General features: G+C 38.5%; 1 protein-coding gene across 1 annotated transcript in view; it reads right to left on the bottom strand.

Annotated features, from left to right (window-relative positions):
• Positions 1 to 6,484: 6,484 nt before the first annotated feature.
• Positions 6,485 to 16,665, bottom strand: part of LOC135877570 (golgin subfamily B member 1-like) — a 62,498-nt gene continuing 52,317 nt past the window's right edge. The window contains exons 23-28 of the mRNA XM_065403058.1: positions 14,763 to 14,915; positions 13,855 to 14,022; positions 11,129 to 11,226; positions 8,747 to 8,881; positions 7,747 to 7,861; positions 6,485 to 6,755 (exon numbers count right to left, since the gene is read on the bottom strand). Coding sequence (XP_065259130.1) covers positions 6,597 to 6,755; positions 7,747 to 7,861; positions 8,747 to 8,881; positions 11,129 to 11,226; positions 13,855 to 14,022; positions 14,763 to 14,915 — 828 coding nt within the window. The 3' untranslated portion in view covers positions 6,485 to 6,596. The remainder of the gene's footprint in view (positions 6,756 to 7,746; positions 7,862 to 8,746; positions 8,882 to 11,128; positions 11,227 to 13,854; positions 14,023 to 14,762; positions 14,916 to 16,665) is intronic.

Raw genomic sequence — 16,665 nt, 5'->3', positions numbered from 1 at the left:
TTAGTATATACACACAAAAACCTGCCCATCCCTCTCAAACTCGCAAAATTAAATTAAGTACTGAAAAGGTCTTGTATTACTAAGACATTATATTTCTTTTACAAAATATGCAGCACATTTACTGTTGTACTATGAAATGTCAAATAACTGCAAGCAACAGAATACATAAAGAAAGTTCATTTTGTGCTCCGTTATCCTTGCTTTTTTTATTCTGGTTGCTCACTAACTGGCAGCTCAGTTTATATGCACCAGTTCTCCCAAGTCACAAAGGAAGTGAAGTTCTATGGCGCGCTTTTTAATAATTCTTTATAACTATGGGGTTACATTTTGATCACTTAAGGAATAGTCCTTTTGGCATTACTTGCATGACTGAGACAAGCAAGATCTAGCCCATGGTTTACAATAGAGCAAGAGTTTCAGGTACCTTTGAGATCCTAGACCTGTAGCATTAAATCATCAAATACAATGTGAAATTATCTCAGGGCAATACTTACCCAAGGGAACAGGAGATGGCGAGGATTTGTAAAAGCTCCTTTGTAAAAGTGAAATGATCTCACCTTCTATTACATTTATATCAGCTTGAGGAATGGAGTTCGCAGAATACCTACATCTGTCAAGCCATTTTTGGAAACGTTTGTTTTCAGCTTGTGCTTATCAAAGTGACAGCTTAAAGGACGGGATAAATTAGGGCAGAATTTCTGACAACCCTGGATTCTTTCCCACTAAGTTGTTCACTACGTTATGGTTAATAGTAGACTTTCCCCCCACTAAAATACAAAAAAAAAAAACCCTCTCACACAAGGATTGAATAAGACTGAAATAATCCGTACATCCATTGCTGTCATTGAAAAGCTTTTTGCTTCATTACACCACAAATAACTAAAAATAGCCTACTATCATTCTCTAACCAGCCACCTAGAAGCTGCCACTGGTTAAAGGAAAAGTTCTTACCATGTACAGTACTGGTGTTGCAACTGTACACGTTATCTGTTTTTGTAGTACAGAGACAGAAAATAGCCAGCTTATCTTGGTGCTTGGATGACTCTGTACCTGAAAATGGGGGTTGAATCAGCAACAAGTCACCCAACTGAGTGATAACTATTTTACATCTAAAGAGGGTTATTATATACAGTGTGTCTATCACAAAAGGGCTGTGACGTTCTTGAACTTTTATAAGATCACGAAATGGTGAATCTAAATAGAAAATAAACAGTCTTGGTCAAAATCCAAGAAATAAAGTCCCATTAAAGAGAATAAGCAATAGCTTTGTTGGCCGACGCACTTACAGTGGTTGCTATTAAGGAGTCAACATTTACCTACAGTAGTAATTGAGATTCTGCATTATTTCACTATTCTCCGAAAAGGAGACACTACTCATCTCAGACACTACTATGAATAAAGGTTGACTTTGTAAATACCCCACCCCGAATGTAGCCATGTGACTATGTAGCAGAATTCAAGTACAAGATTCCTTCAACCCTCAGTCGATGATTCACTTCAGTCCACGTGACAAGTTCTTACAATCAGCTTTGTATCTGCCACATCCCTGTAGCCATTAGACTCTTTCCATTTCAAAACTCACCAGGTGTTCAATTTTCTTCTCTCTCTAGAAGTGCCTTTCACTTCTAGAGAGTAGGTCTTATACACAGGAAGAAAGGTTATTCACGTGATCGTATGTATCCCCTTGCCTGATTATGTAAACTTTCTTGATCTCTGAACAGCTGTCATTGTTGCAGTCAGACTGACTTCTAAACTGTTCATCATTCCCTTTTTCTTTCACACAGCTGAACAGCAGTCATTTTCAAACTTCCAAATAACACTCTGCCACTGATACAGATCCTTTTATCCAAAAGGATCACAGCACTTTGCAAACATCTAGTTTTATGTCCTCCCTCTATTTTGTGTCAGTCATTAGGTATATCCCCATTTTACAAACAGAGAAAACTGAGACAGTAGAAGCAATTGCCATGCAAGGTCACAGAGGAAGTGGCAGAGTGAAGAAGTAATTCATGTGTCCTGAATCTCAGTCTCAAGTTCCAAACATGGTCCCTATTTGTTTTAACGTACGAAATAGGAAACCATTTAAAATCAGTCATATAGTGAACGACACAATACCCACCCATCTCCTCCCTTCCTTCCTTGTCTTCAAAACAATGGTCCCAATTCTGTTACCATTTACACTGGTATAAATCAGGAGCCATTCCATTGAACGCAGTAAAGCTACAGCAGTGTAAAAACTGGTAAAATAAGATCAGAATCAGGCCCACTATTTGAAGTCACTTGAATCCTAACAACACATTTTACAAACACTTCTGAATAGATAATCGGTCAAATTCTCAGTTGTTATAATTCAGCAAAGCTCCAATAAGAGTAGTGGAACTATGGCCTTTTATATGGTCTAAACTGAACAATACCCAAGCGCTATCAAGGAGTGTGGTGTGGAATATCCTCAGGTCCAACAATAATTTCATGAATGCTGTGCAATCACTGCATACTGCATTTCTGAAGACAATTAGGAAAGCTACTCATTTCAGTTATGTCACCATAAACCTGGACAGTTCTGCTTGTCTATAAAGTATTGCTAAATCAAAACTAATTTAGACAAGTGGTTTTAGATGAGGATTCCCACAGCAAGAAGCTGAAAGCAAGTTGAAGACAAGAGCATTACAGCTACAAGCATTACTATTATAAAAGGCCAAATTTGACTGTGAATCTTGGGTATTGCAAAGTCCACACTAGTTGAGAGAGATTTTTATGAAATGTTGCATGCATGCAGATCTTTTATCAACTAGGAGATACCTTTTCTTGTGTTAGGTCTTACAAAAATGGGTTAGCCATTTAATAACAAAGTTAAAACAACAACACACAATTAACTACAACCTGGCCTTCTTCCTAGGATTTCTAAACCCACATATGCATGGGAGTGCCAAACTTAGAAAGGAGGATCAAGTCAGTCCTAAATGTATCTCGGTAAACTTGACCATTTAAGTATCATTGTGTCACGCAGGCTTATTTGTGGTTCACTATTCTGTCAGTAACGTGTCAGGCCTGACACACTCATTATAACAATGTGTTAGGTATCTAAAAGATGTCATGTAATGTCATTGGAAAACTAAACTCACTGATCATTAATATTCTTGCATGATGTACATACGCAATGGGTATTAAGAGTTATGGATATATGCTAGAACTATGACTAAAATGTGTTTAAACCAGGCATGTCAGAGGGAGCTAGTAAACAGGTCTGCCCTAGACAAAGGAGTAAGTTTGCTTCTCTGACCAGTCCGTCATCAGGCAGAGACAATGAAGGTCTATTTACACATTAGGTAAACAAAGCTATCAGGTTAGCAAGTGTGGGAGGAGACAGCTTGGCATCTACACTCCGCAGGAGAGAGAAGCCTGGTCTCAATTTTACTTTTCAAAAAATACATTGGTCTATAAAGACAGAGGGCTGAATCTCAAACAATTAAATCAACTGACATACAATATTATTGTATTATAAAAGTGCATTGAGCAAGATCCTTTATGAAAGCTCATGACACACTGCTGATTAATAATGTGAACTGTATGTACTAACTCTACATAAGGGATTATGAATACTCATAGATATTATGCTTTACAGTCTTTTACCCAAAGGGAGAAACTGGTTTCTCGAAGACCAGAGGGAATGTCAAGTCATCTGTCTCCAAAGAAATTAAGCAAGGTGTGACCAAAAACAGTGGAAGCCCAAATTACATAGAAATGAGCAGGGGTATGGGAAGACCACGAGGGAAGAAGAGCATGAGGTTATCCTCCCTCTTGAAGCAAGGTCAATGAACTTTGAGACATCTGATTTTCAAAGGTTTACTGAACTATAAAGGGAGGGGCAGAGAACCCCTAAATTATCCATCACTAGACAGACATAAGGTAACAGAGCTCTTGCAAGCTGAGTCCTTCAATGGGGGTGGGAAGAGTTTTAAATCTCTGGAAATGGAATATAGGTAAGAAACCTATAAAGATTTTCATCTAGTAAGACAAAGGAAGCCATCATCTTGTATTTCTGTGGAAGATCCTAACTGAGGGAAAGCCAGGGGTAGGAAAAAGGAAGACTGGTGAGAGAGAGAGGAACCATCTTGAACAAAGCCTGTAACTTGCTGGATTAAGCTTTAGACTTTTAGATGTATGTTTTCACTTTTACTTGCTTGTAACCTTCTCTACTTCTATTTCTTGGCATCACTTAACCTATGTCCTAGTGTTAATAAATTTGTTTTATTTTTACTATGCCGTGCAGTATTTACAAGGAAGGGTGTTTCTAACCCAGTTGTAAGTTAATAAGCTACAATGTGCTTTTGTCTCTTTAAAGGAATAAGCAAACTATTATTTCCCTGAGCTGTTCAGGAGAGGGCTACACACTGCAGAGCACATGGTTTGGGGAACATTTGGGACTGGGAGTGTGTTGGGGTCACTGCTAACATTAACCAAGTCTGGTAAGACATGAGTGTGTTTGTGGTAACTGCTGGCAGGCTGTTGGATTCAAAGCGTTGAGTCAGGTGTACAGTATACAGAACATGAAGTGCATGCTGGTTATGTGTCCCCCACAGGCAGGGAGCAGAAGCATTTTGGGGCACTCATGGTTATAATACAAACAGTGACACAATCGCTCACTGATCTGAACTGCACCCCAGAACGTGACAATCACACAGTTAGAGCTTACTTAGACAGCCTTCCCCAACTGCAAGCACTCCTTTGTGATCCTTAGGAGGAAAGTTAAGGTGACCATAATTTATTCCTTTTTAACAAGGTCATTTGATAAGCTAATTTTTTTCTAACATGGCTCTTTTAATGGGTATCACGTCTTTAACATAGCTCTTCTGGATCAGATAACTATTTGTGTATGGCAAAAAGCATGGCCTCAGCTAATTAGTTTTCTGGCTTTCACTTAAACTTTAACCTGTATTGTGTGTCATCTGTAATTAGAGTGCATGTAAACACAAATACAATTGCTATCACTATCAAGCTGATTCAAAGTGCACCAATATCCTATTCTGGCTTTAATTAAAAATGATTCTATAAATAATGTATGGTGCAAGCAGCATAATGTATCTGATGAAAAGATAAGAACATTTAATGAACTGAAGAAAAAGGCTAAAAAGGTAGCAGGACAGCAGCCTTTGGTGGTAAAACTTGAAGGAAAAAAAAATCATATTTGCCAAAAAAGCACTAAATCTGATTCTGATGGGTCACCTGGTGTTTAAAAAACTACATCTCCAAGACTTTAACATCCAACATGGAATACTACATTAAAGGACTTTTGTGATCCCAGCTAAAGCCTCAACTGATATTAATGTCTCATTTACATTTTGCATACACAGTAATCTGTTCTGTTAAAAACAGGTTCAGAAAGTGAACTACTCTGCTACAGATAATTTGCTATAGCTGAAATCACTGGTAAAATAATGCAAAACTCCCTATTACATAGTAATCATCAGGTCACAGCATTAGCAGCAGTCTCTCTTCTTCACAAAAAATTATTTTTGGACTCAGAAAATTTCACTCAACTTCAGTGTACATTATAACAAAGCATGCATATTTTTATACAAGATGCTTCATTATGCTCATACAGAAAACAGCTGAAAGTATGTCTCCTCACCACTTACTTGAAAATGTATTATGTGCTTCTCACTTAACTGAATTAGAAGAAATGTTCTGAAATGTGTGCATGAACACACAACCTATTTATCCAAAGGTTTAAGAGAACATAAGAAAACTTCAAAAGCCAGCAGTCCAGATGCCCTATGTGTGCAGTGGAGCCTGATCCTGACCGGGGATGCCAGAAGCTAGTATAACAAGCAAAAAATAATAGTAATTCAGCTAACTGAGATAGGGTAGAGCAACTGCAGTTTGAAGTGATGTGATCTGGCTAAAAGCAGTTTGAGATTAGCTAAGGAGGAATGTCTTAATTTTGATTCGATATTCAAACTCCTAGTATCAAAGTTCTCCTTGTTGTTAGCTGTCAGTCTTTTCTCATTAATATAATTACATAATTGTGCGTCCTGTTAGCAACAACACAGACAATTACAAGTATTTACTCTTCACACACCCATAGAGCGGAGTTCAGTTCTTAAAGTTTTATTTCCAGTCAAGAAACTCACAATGAACCCAGCTTTTTTTTTATTGCACTCTGTAAAGCTTCTTGCTATTATCAAGAAGCTAATAAACAGTAATAGTTGATATTCGCTTAAAATTTATAATGCAACTTTCTTAAAATAAAATTTATATAGAAAAGATACCATTTACAACCCAATTCAATAGTATTCAATCATTATATATTCCCAAACAATATAATGCAGCAGTTTCTTTATAGGTTGCACTGAACGGGAATATCTTCTCTTTAGCAAATATAATATTCCATTGTTAAGGAGCAATTCAAGTCAACTTTGGAGTAACCGTGATATACAGAAACTTCTTGCAAGAAGCTCAAAATGCACATATTATAATGAGGATATATACAACTGTGTCCAGTGCATAGTTTAACAACAGCATGTGAAAAGTCCATTATCTTGCGTTGGCACACCATTATCTAAAGGAAAATAATTTACCCAGCAATTGCAGTGCATTTAGAGAATGCCAGTGAGGCACAGAAAAATAACAAGATGTAGTGTCACCAAGTATGTGAGGAATAAATAGCGGGATTTTGCTCTGGAGGTCAGCAGCTTGGAGCAGTAAAGGCTTCGCCCTCGAAGCCATCTTTTGAAAGAAAGGGCTCCTCCTTTCATCTGTAGGAAACAATTTCAAATAAATAATCATCAAAAAAGATGCAAGAGCAGCTCTCATTATACTCTAGATTTGTGAAGTACTGTAATCCTTCCAACTGGGTCTGCAGAAGAGGGTGTCTGCGCACATGCCATTAAAATAAGGGATTCATGGGGAAAAGAATGGAGCAGTTACAAAAGATAAGCGGGGAGGGGAAAGAGGCTACAGGATGAGTATAATATTTAATTACATGCACACAGAGCAGAGATACAGACTAAATTATATGCACACAAACAATTTATATAATACATGTAAATACCCAATATACACCCAAAATATACATAAACGGTGTATATTTTATTTAATTGATGTTTGCATGAAAGTACAGGTTACCATCCATAACAGCATACTGAAAGGTAAAGTCAAACATACTGTTTTATTTTCAATATTTTACTGACATTTTGAACGTACACATATGTATCTCTCCAGGGTATGCCCATCACCATGATCTCTGGGCACTATAAAAGATTCTTAGATGTTTGATTTTTAGTACAGAGAGAGATGCTGGCCAATTTCAGGTGTTTGATTCAAAAATATATTCAGTAAATTCATTACACTCCCACATACCTGTAATATTTCTCTTTTAGTTCATCCCTTGAAAAGACAACCTCCAGATATACATATTTACAACAGCAATCTCTCACCTGAGAGTGTTTACACATACAATGGGCAGATCCTCAGCTAGTATAAATGAAGCCAAAGCAGCTATGATGATTTGTACCAGCTGAGGATCTGGCCAATGTGTTTAGTTGTTCACAGTTTTACTCTTTTATTATTCATTTATTGCTCCATTCTTTCAGGTTATTTATTACAAATATGATTTAATTAAAATAATTTGAAGAGAAAAGACTTCCCCATTCTCTGAGCCATTTGCAGCTGGCGGTGTACAAGGTGAGCACCCATTTTTAGGCAACTTATGACTCAGAATTTCTTCCAGGTTACACATTTACTTACCTTACGTACAACAATATGTTCACTAGGATTGATGATCAAAGCCTCTCTTTCCTCCTCAGACTCCATCTGAACAGTGTATTCTCTAGGTACAGACCTGTAACTACTCATTTCGAGTCTAGAGAAAAGAAATTGAAAAGGCAGGGGGAAACATTACTGAGTTATCTACTCTTTAGAAGTACCATTATCAATTATCATCTACCTATGAAAATATTCTTTTGTACAGCTCAGCTAGTACTTACTGCTTTTGGTAAAGAAAACAAAAGGAAACTATTTGTCTTTTTCAGTCTCTATTTTCGATTCTGGATGTTTTACTTATTCATACTAACCCAAACTTTCTTTTCCTCTCTCTAGCTGATTATTTAGTACTTCTCAAATTAGGATGGTGATTTTATTTATTTGGATGTAATTAATATATGGCTATCTATTTCTCTGAGTGTATGTATAAAATCTGTTATACGTGGAATGCTCTGCTAATTCAAGGGGGGGGGGGAAACAGTACTGACTAGTGAGTTCAGCTAGAAAATTGGTAGACATTTTTAAATTTAGATCAGCACAAAGACCCTGCAATTTGCACTTGATGCACACTAGCCAAGCAGTGTAGAAGTTTTCACTGCTGTCAAACTGGTTCTGTACCTAGCCACGGAAATCCAACGTTTTTCATCACTAACCTCACTAAAAAAAACAGTGGCAAACAACAAATAAAAACTTCAAGCTCAAATTTTTAGACACACTAGACACTCAGTATTAACATCAGCCACAGTAACTCAGAAGGAAAATCCTTACATTCTTCCAAGAGGGAAAAACCTGCAATTGGTTGTTTAGGCCCTGATACTACAATTAGATCCATACGAATGAATCTCTGTGCCCATGTGGAGCTCCCCCGCCCCCCACTGATTTCAAAGGCATTCCCTGTGAACATAAGGGTTTGCTGCATAGCTCCAATTGTAGGGTCAGCTCATATGGTCTGAAAAGGGAAAAATATTGTGCAAGTATCTCCAACCTTTTACATTGTTCCTCAGTGAGTCCTAAGGCCTCTTCTGCAGCTTCTCTCCTACTCCTTTCTTCTGACAGTGTTTCTGTCAGCTGTGACAGGGCCTGTTGCACTGAATCATACTGCTGCTCTGTCTCTGCAAGCCTACAGCAAATGCAAATACTAAATCAATTTAAGCACAGAAAGGAAGATTAAATTTCCTGATCATCCTTTTATGTAATTTACTTGTATTTATTACAGAGGTTCAGGTATGCTGACTAGAGACTGCATTTTTCAGTGAAAATATTTCACCAGTCTTGGCTTACCCAAAACTAATCACAAATTCATGTTGAGTTTGCTGAATAGTTTCAAGAAAACCAAAACACTCAGAATGTTTCTGTAATGTTAAAATATTTTGTTCTGACCAGACTCCAAATTTCTCTTTCTGATTTCATGTATTTTGACATAAGCAAAGGAGGACTAGGGTCACAAAATGGCTGGGAAGTAGTTCATTCATAAGGCAATTCAGTCACTGGGCCAGGAAAAAAGAGTGGGAATGACTCTATAGCACAGTGGTTAGGGCACTCTCCTAAGAAGTGGGAGAGCCAGGTTCATGTCCCTGCTCCAAAGACTAATTATTTATAAACAGTGGAACAACTTCCACAGGAGAGACTGAGAAAGACCCACACCAGAATATCCCGTAGTCCAGTGGCTAGGCACTCTCCTGCAATGTGGGGGACCCAAGTGCAAATCCTTTGTCCACATCAGGCAGAGGGGGAAAATCAAACCTGGGTTTCTCTTACATCCCAAGAAAGATTCCTAACCACTGGCCTAAAGATAATAAGGGAGGAGGACTCCTTCTTCTCCTCATCTGCCTAGGCTTTCTGTGAATCTAGTTCTCCTTAGCTCTTGTCAAAATCCCCAAAATTGAAACAAAATGCTCAGTTTTGACCCAATTAAAAAAAAAATTACTTTTTGATTTCCCCAAAATTTCAAAAATTTCCTTTTCAGTTTGACCTGAAAATCATTTTGTACATTTTTTGGAACTGCCAACTAACTGAAAAATCCATTGTTTGCCCAACTGTAATACTGACCCGGAGTCAAAGTCAAGTCACTCGTAACTTGAGTACGACAGGTCTGGTTTTAAAAATAAAATATCACCAAATATACCTCAAATTTTTTCATATTTAAACTGTTAATTCAACTACACACTTAATAATGCCTATTTCTTATATACGCTTTTTATCAGTAGATCTCAAAGTGCTTATAATTATAACTCAAAATGATCTAGACAAACTGGAGAAATGGTCTGAATAAATAGGATAAAATTCAATAAGGACAAATGCAAAGTACTCCATTTAGGAAGGAACAATCAGCTGCACACATACAAAATGGGAAATGACTGCCTAAGGAGTATTGCGGAAAAAGATCTGGGGGTCATAGTGGACCACAAGGTAAATATGAGTCAACAGTGTAACACTGTTGCAAAAAAAGCAAACATCATTCTGGGATGCATTAGCAGGAGTATTGTAAGCAAGACACGAGAAGTAATTCTCCCACTCTACTCCGCGTTGATTAGGCCTTAACTGGAGTATTGTGTCCAGTTCTGTGTGCCACATTTCAGGAAAGATGTGGACAAATTGGGGAAAGTCCAGAGAAGAGCAACAAAAATGATTTAAGGTCTAGAAAACATGACCTATGAGGGAAGATTGAAAAAATTGGGTTTGTTTAGTCTGGAAAAGAGTAGACTGCGAAGGGACATGATAACAGTTTTCAAGTACATAAAGGTTGTTACAAGGAGGAGGGAGAAGAATTGTTCTTCTTAACCTGAAGATAAGACAAGAAGCAACGGGCTTAAATTGCAGCAAGGGAGGTTTAGGTTGGACATTGGGAAAAATTTGGTGGTTAAGCACTGAAATAAATTACCTAGGGAGATTGTGGAATCTCCATCATTGAAAGTTTTCAAGAGCAGGTCGACAAACACCTGTCAGGGAGGGTCTAGATAATAATGAACCCTGGGGACTGGACTAGATGACCTCTCGAGGTCCCTCCAGTCCTATGATTCACAATCTTTTTAATGTATTTATCCTAAACATCCCTGTGAGGTAGGGAATCATTATTATCCCCATTTTACAGATGGAGAACAAGGCACAGAGGTGCCAAGGTCACACAGGAAGTCTGTGGCAGAGAAGCAAATTAAACCTGGGTCTCCCAAATCCTAGGTCAGCGCCCTAACCACTGGACCATCCCTCCTCTCTTATAAATTCACTGTAAACATTCCCTTTCTTAAACATCAATTTTAGCTTCCAAAAACAGCCTTGCAAAGAAACAGGAGTGTGAAGCAGTAGAGCAGAAGTAGCATTGTCATAAACAAGAAAAGAAACATCATAAATTGATGTCATCAATCCTGACCTTTTTCTGAGTTCATTTAGTTCCATATTGTCTATTTCAACAATAACTGCAGCTCTCTCTTGCGGAGCTCCTGGGGGAACCTCTGCTCTAGTTTCACCCTAGAAAATATAAAATATTAAAATAATACTTTTAAAAAATAAGAACCTGATGACCATGTTTCCAGTTACAAAATCTGTTCTGCCAGTTGAAAAACATTAGTTCCACTAGTTCCATTAGTGTTTGTATCTAATATTCTGTCATTTAATCCTCAAATTCTGGGATTACAACTTCCCAAATGTACACACAAACAGAGTCTTTCCTTTGCTGCCAGGAGGACATTTCCTATGCAAGCCACAAGACTCAAAGATTCCATGACTTCCATTTGCACATTTATTGTTTGGCCTTCGGGGATTTCTGCATGTGAATAAATAAATGGGGTGAGTGAGCAGGCTGAACACTTACAGAAAAGTGAGAGAAAGTCTTAAAACAACCCCCAAAGAAAGGCCTTCAGTGAGCAGGGGATCAGCAGCACACTGCAGACACACAAAAGGACAGACATGGTGGGTTTGCACTAAGGGATCCCTACCAATAAACCAGCAAGGTAATACAGGAAGACTAGTTTTTAAAAAAAGAGAGAGAGCGAGATGGTGGTAAGGCACCCTTCAAAGCTTTAAGGCAATGTTTGTTAAGAACAGGAAAGCAGGAGAACTGAAACGTGGTAAGTTTGAAAGAGGCCTACTGGTACAGCTGGCAAAGTGTTCATTGTTCTATAACAACAACTCCTACCAGGTCTGACAATCTCACTACACCTAGCACACTGCTTTCATAGTAGTTATCTATAAAGAATATCATTTGAGATCTTAAATAAAGCCAGGATCACAATGGTCATTAATATCAGTGTGAGGTTCATGTACAAATACATGTAAGAAGTTATATGTGCACGTGGACATCTACAGACACACACAACAGAAAATATGCTTCTAACTCTCACACACACACAAAATAAGTTTGTAAAAATGTGTGAATCAAGGAAAAGTTGACAAACAGGTTTCTGCCAGACAAAGCATGTATATTCACCTGCCTGCCTCAGTTCACAAGTAAATTAAGCATTGTAGGTCAATACAAACGAAGCCCTATTTGCATTCAATGTCAACACGAGGATGTGAAACCAACTTGGAGTCAGCAAACTAGAGAATGAACCACAGGGGATCGTCCTTTCTCTGGGGACAAAAGCAATGGACCTCAGGGGATATAAGGAGAAGGAAAAAGGATACCATTTGCTCCTTCACCGAGGAAACAAGAACAGAGCTTTTTTGCATTCATGAAAGAAGGTTCCCAGCTATACTGGTTGGAAACACGGGGAGGCTGCTTTAGGTGAGAACAGACTTCTTTAGACAGACGGTTAACCTGTTAAAGTTTAGTCTCTAGAAAGCATATATTGATTTTATGTGACCTGTTTCCATTATTATCCTTAATCACACTCTCTAAATCTTAGCTTTTGATAATAAACTTATGATTGTTTTCATGATAAATATATCTCAGTGCTGCGATGTTCACGAGCTGATCCTCAGTTGACAAACAAGCCACTGTGTACACTACCCCCTTGAAATGGCAACCTGGTAATTTCTGTGAGTGTCCAGGGGTTAAGGGCTGGACACTGCAGAGAATGCTCTGAGCACTGGAGGTTGGTGTGGCCTATCACTAACCAGCACAGAGACAGCAAGGTCTGCAGAGACCTGGGTGTCAGTGCTTGTGTTGCCAAAGAACGTTAGTTTCAGGGAGCCGAGCTACATCAGGCACAGACAAGACCACTTCATGCTAAAGGCTGGTAGTGGGGAGTTGCCTCACAACCGTGGGTACTCTTGAGCATCCCAATATATATGTATGTAAAAGATGACAAAGGGTACCAACATGTTTATCAAAAAAGAAATTTAAAAGGCTGGCTCTGCAAATGTAGTTCAGTTAGCACAAAAAGATCTGACTTTTCATAATTTCCATAAGCATTACCCTTAACATCTTACAAAATTTACTGTGACAAAGCTAGAGCCCCAGACATCATTATCCAATTATCTACATTTGTCACATCCCAATGCAAAATGAAGGCCTCTTCAGAATGCCAAAGGGACTGATCAGAAATGGCATGTCACGCTGCTCAATAACTCATTAGCACATTCATAGGTAAGTTTAGCCAAAGTTGGCTATGATTAATCTTAGATGATCCATGGTATGATACAAGTGCAATAGAGGCTAAATGTATGAATCCTTTAACATTGCTCTTATCAACATCACCTCCACCACTTTCCCACCAAGGTCACCTATTTGGCAGCTAGCTTTTCAGTGGAGTTGCTACAGCCTGCTCTTTAAATGAGATAAAAATCATAGGACTCCTTCCTTTAAACACTCCAAAGACAGAACTTGCATTGGTTTAAAAAAAAAAAATCTGTCTGTTACAGTCTGTAGCATGGAAACAGTTTACAACTGCAAAGACAAGTAAATCTGTGAACAGTAATAAGAGAAATCAAGTTCAAATGACAGTAGCTAAAGTGGCATATAGCTACAAAAACAAGAGAGCTATTTTCCTTAACTCATAACTGATACATGAACCAGCAAAAATACCAATACTATATGAGGTGTTTACTTCACATTAAGCACTAAAGGAAAACTAGGAAAGATCACAACCCTTTAAAATCAGGAGTTGGGTCACGAGACTAAAAAGATAGCACAGAAAAATAGTATGTTCGTTTTACCTGAGCAGTATCTTGAAAGGAACTAACTTGCACTGTCTGGTATTCCCTCTCAAGTCTGAAATAACGATTTTGCAGATCAGTGTAACGCAGCTGATTCTCTCTTAGAGTCTGGGATACTGTCTTCAACTGGGCAGACAATACAGCATTCTCTTCTACTGACTGCATTACCTGAAACAATTCACCATTTCAAAACAAGAGCTAACAATTCTCTCGCTAAAGAGATATACTGTAGAGATGAGATTTATAGTTAAGAAGAGCAATTGTATATAGGCTGAAAAAAGTGCATCAACAGACAGTGTGATGGCAAAGGCAGCAGTTGACAATTTTCAAAAGAAAACAAAGGAAAGATTTTAAAGGAATCCTTTTCCAAAGGTCATCTATAAACATGCATGCACAAATAGAGTTTTGCTCACAAAATGGTGCAAGATAGAAAACTGCACACACAACTGCTTGTGCATACATGTTTGCCTGATTTATAATTGCAAATGGGTTTACCTGCTGATTTTATGCATGCATTTTTAAGGCACTTTGAAAATTTGGCACAATAAGGCTCAAATACTGTACTAAGTGTGGAGGAATTTCAACTGCTCCCGTCTTAACTGTAGTCTTTTTTGCTTTGAATGAGATATAGTTTTGGTGCTGCGACTTCTGCACTGCAAACTGCAGGGTCAAGTGGCCCTGTCTCAGTCAAACAACAGCTATAGTTCAAAGACATTCTTGATTTTTAGCTTGCCAGTTCCACTCTGAGCCAACTATGTTGTGTGATCTAATGTTGTAGTAATATAAATACACAGTACACAAATTAAATATGCCTTGTTCCCAGATTCAGATAGATGAAAATATTTCTATATTCACATTAACTGTGCTCCACATTTACCCAGAGTAGTCACAGCTATCACCTTCCCTACCTTTGAGTTCATCTGCTGGAAACGCAGCTCCCTCTGGTGCATCTCCTGAAGACAGCGTTGCAGTTCATTCTGAAGCTGGCTCTTCTCAGCTAAAAGATGTTTCAATTGCTCAGGACTGTTTGTACTTCCGACCAGAGTGACTGTTTCTAATGGCTTAAACACCACCCAAAAATTCAAGGTTAAATCTACAGAAATTGATAATGATATATAATCCATTGTTTTAACACACTTTTAAATCAGTGATGTCTACAGTCCCATTATTATTTCCCTTTCACAAGCCTGTCCCAAGTTTCGAACAAAAACTGTTTTTATTTACATAAACCAGTGGTCCCCAAACCGGGCCAGCCCCCACAGAGGAGTACAGAGGGAGAGGAGGGAGGGAGTTCCACCCACCCCCGCTCTGCCTCCAGCTCCATTCTGGCCCCACCCCCAGTGACAGCTCCGATGCCGGCTCTGCTCCTGGCCCCAGCTGCAGTTCCAACCACAGCCCCAGCTGTGGCCTTCAGCCTCGACTCCTGACCACAGCCCTGGCCCTGACTGTGGCTCTGCTCTTGGCTGCGGCGCGGACAGGTTCTATTACGGATAGGGAGGGGTGCAACACAAAAAGTTTGGGGAACACTGACATAAACTAACATCCCACTGGTGTTTCCAATCCACCCACTGCAACACTGAGAACATGAAGTGAAAATGACTCTAAACAAATTAGACTAACTTCACTGATTAAGTGTCTAAGTGAAGGAAAATGAGCGAAAGAAAAACTATGAAAAGCATTTTTAAAGTTCTAAACACTGATAAAGAAAGGTGGTTATTTTGCAAGTATGTATTTAAAGAAGAGAGAGTATCCCTTTACAAAAATACACCATCATTCATTACACTGAATCATAGAAGATGAGCCGTGTCCATCTCTATTTGGCCTGGCTATTCTACAATCCTATCCAACTCCAACAATGAAGGGCAGTTTCCTACCTAGCATTTCTAGTACCAGTTTTACATATATAATCATACAATGGGCCTTCTACCACTTCCTTCAAGATACTATTCCACACTCCAGCAGTCATCACTGTTAGAAAGTTTTTCATATTGCTCCTGATTTGATGATCAGAAATGGTTAGTACACAATAGTCTTAATCTTGGCTACTAACTGTTATCGTCATTAGCCAAATTAGAAGGTTAACTTACTCCAACTTTCCTTTGGGTCAGAAACATCAAAGATGACATTAGGTTAACATAACACTTTTCCTTAGATCGTTATTGTTCATACACAAGATCTGAGGAACAGAAGAATTATCAGACTGGATGAGATCTGTGGCCCATCTAGTTCTGTATTCTGTCAGCAACAGCAGTCACTACCAGATACTTCAGAGGAAGGTGCAAGAAACCTTGCATTGGACACATGTGGGATAATCTTCCCCTCACATCTGGTCTCTGCCTAATTTCCAACAATTACAGATTGGCTTACACCCTGAAACATGAGGTTTAATATCCCAACATTTGTTAATATTTATAGCTCTAGATGTTCTTGTAATCCATATAAATGACCAATTCCTTTTGGAATTTTGCTCAGTATTTTGGCCTCAGTAACAGACTGTAGGGATGAGTTTCTCAACCTAACTACATTTTGTGTGAAACAGAATTTGCCACCTTTTAATTTCACTGGATGTCCCCTTGTCCTTGGGGCATGAGAAGGGAAAACAGAAGCTCCTGATTTACTTCTGTATACCATTAATTATTTTATATACTTTTATCATGTTCCCTCCGATTTGTTTCTTTTCTTATGTAAACAACCTCATTCTTTTCAATCTCTCTTCCTAAGAGCGAGGCCTTTGATCATTCCTATCACCCTCTTTAGTTTTGCAACAACCTTTACAAGATGGGGTGACCACTACTGCACACGATATTCCAG

Source organism: Emys orbicularis, chromosome 4 (genome assembly GCF_028017835.1).
Source record: "Emys orbicularis isolate rEmyOrb1 chromosome 4, rEmyOrb1.hap1, whole genome shotgun sequence".
NCBI lineage: Eukaryota > Metazoa > Chordata > Testudines > Emydidae > Emys > Emys orbicularis.
This window is presented reverse-complemented; position numbering and strand designations above follow the sequence as displayed.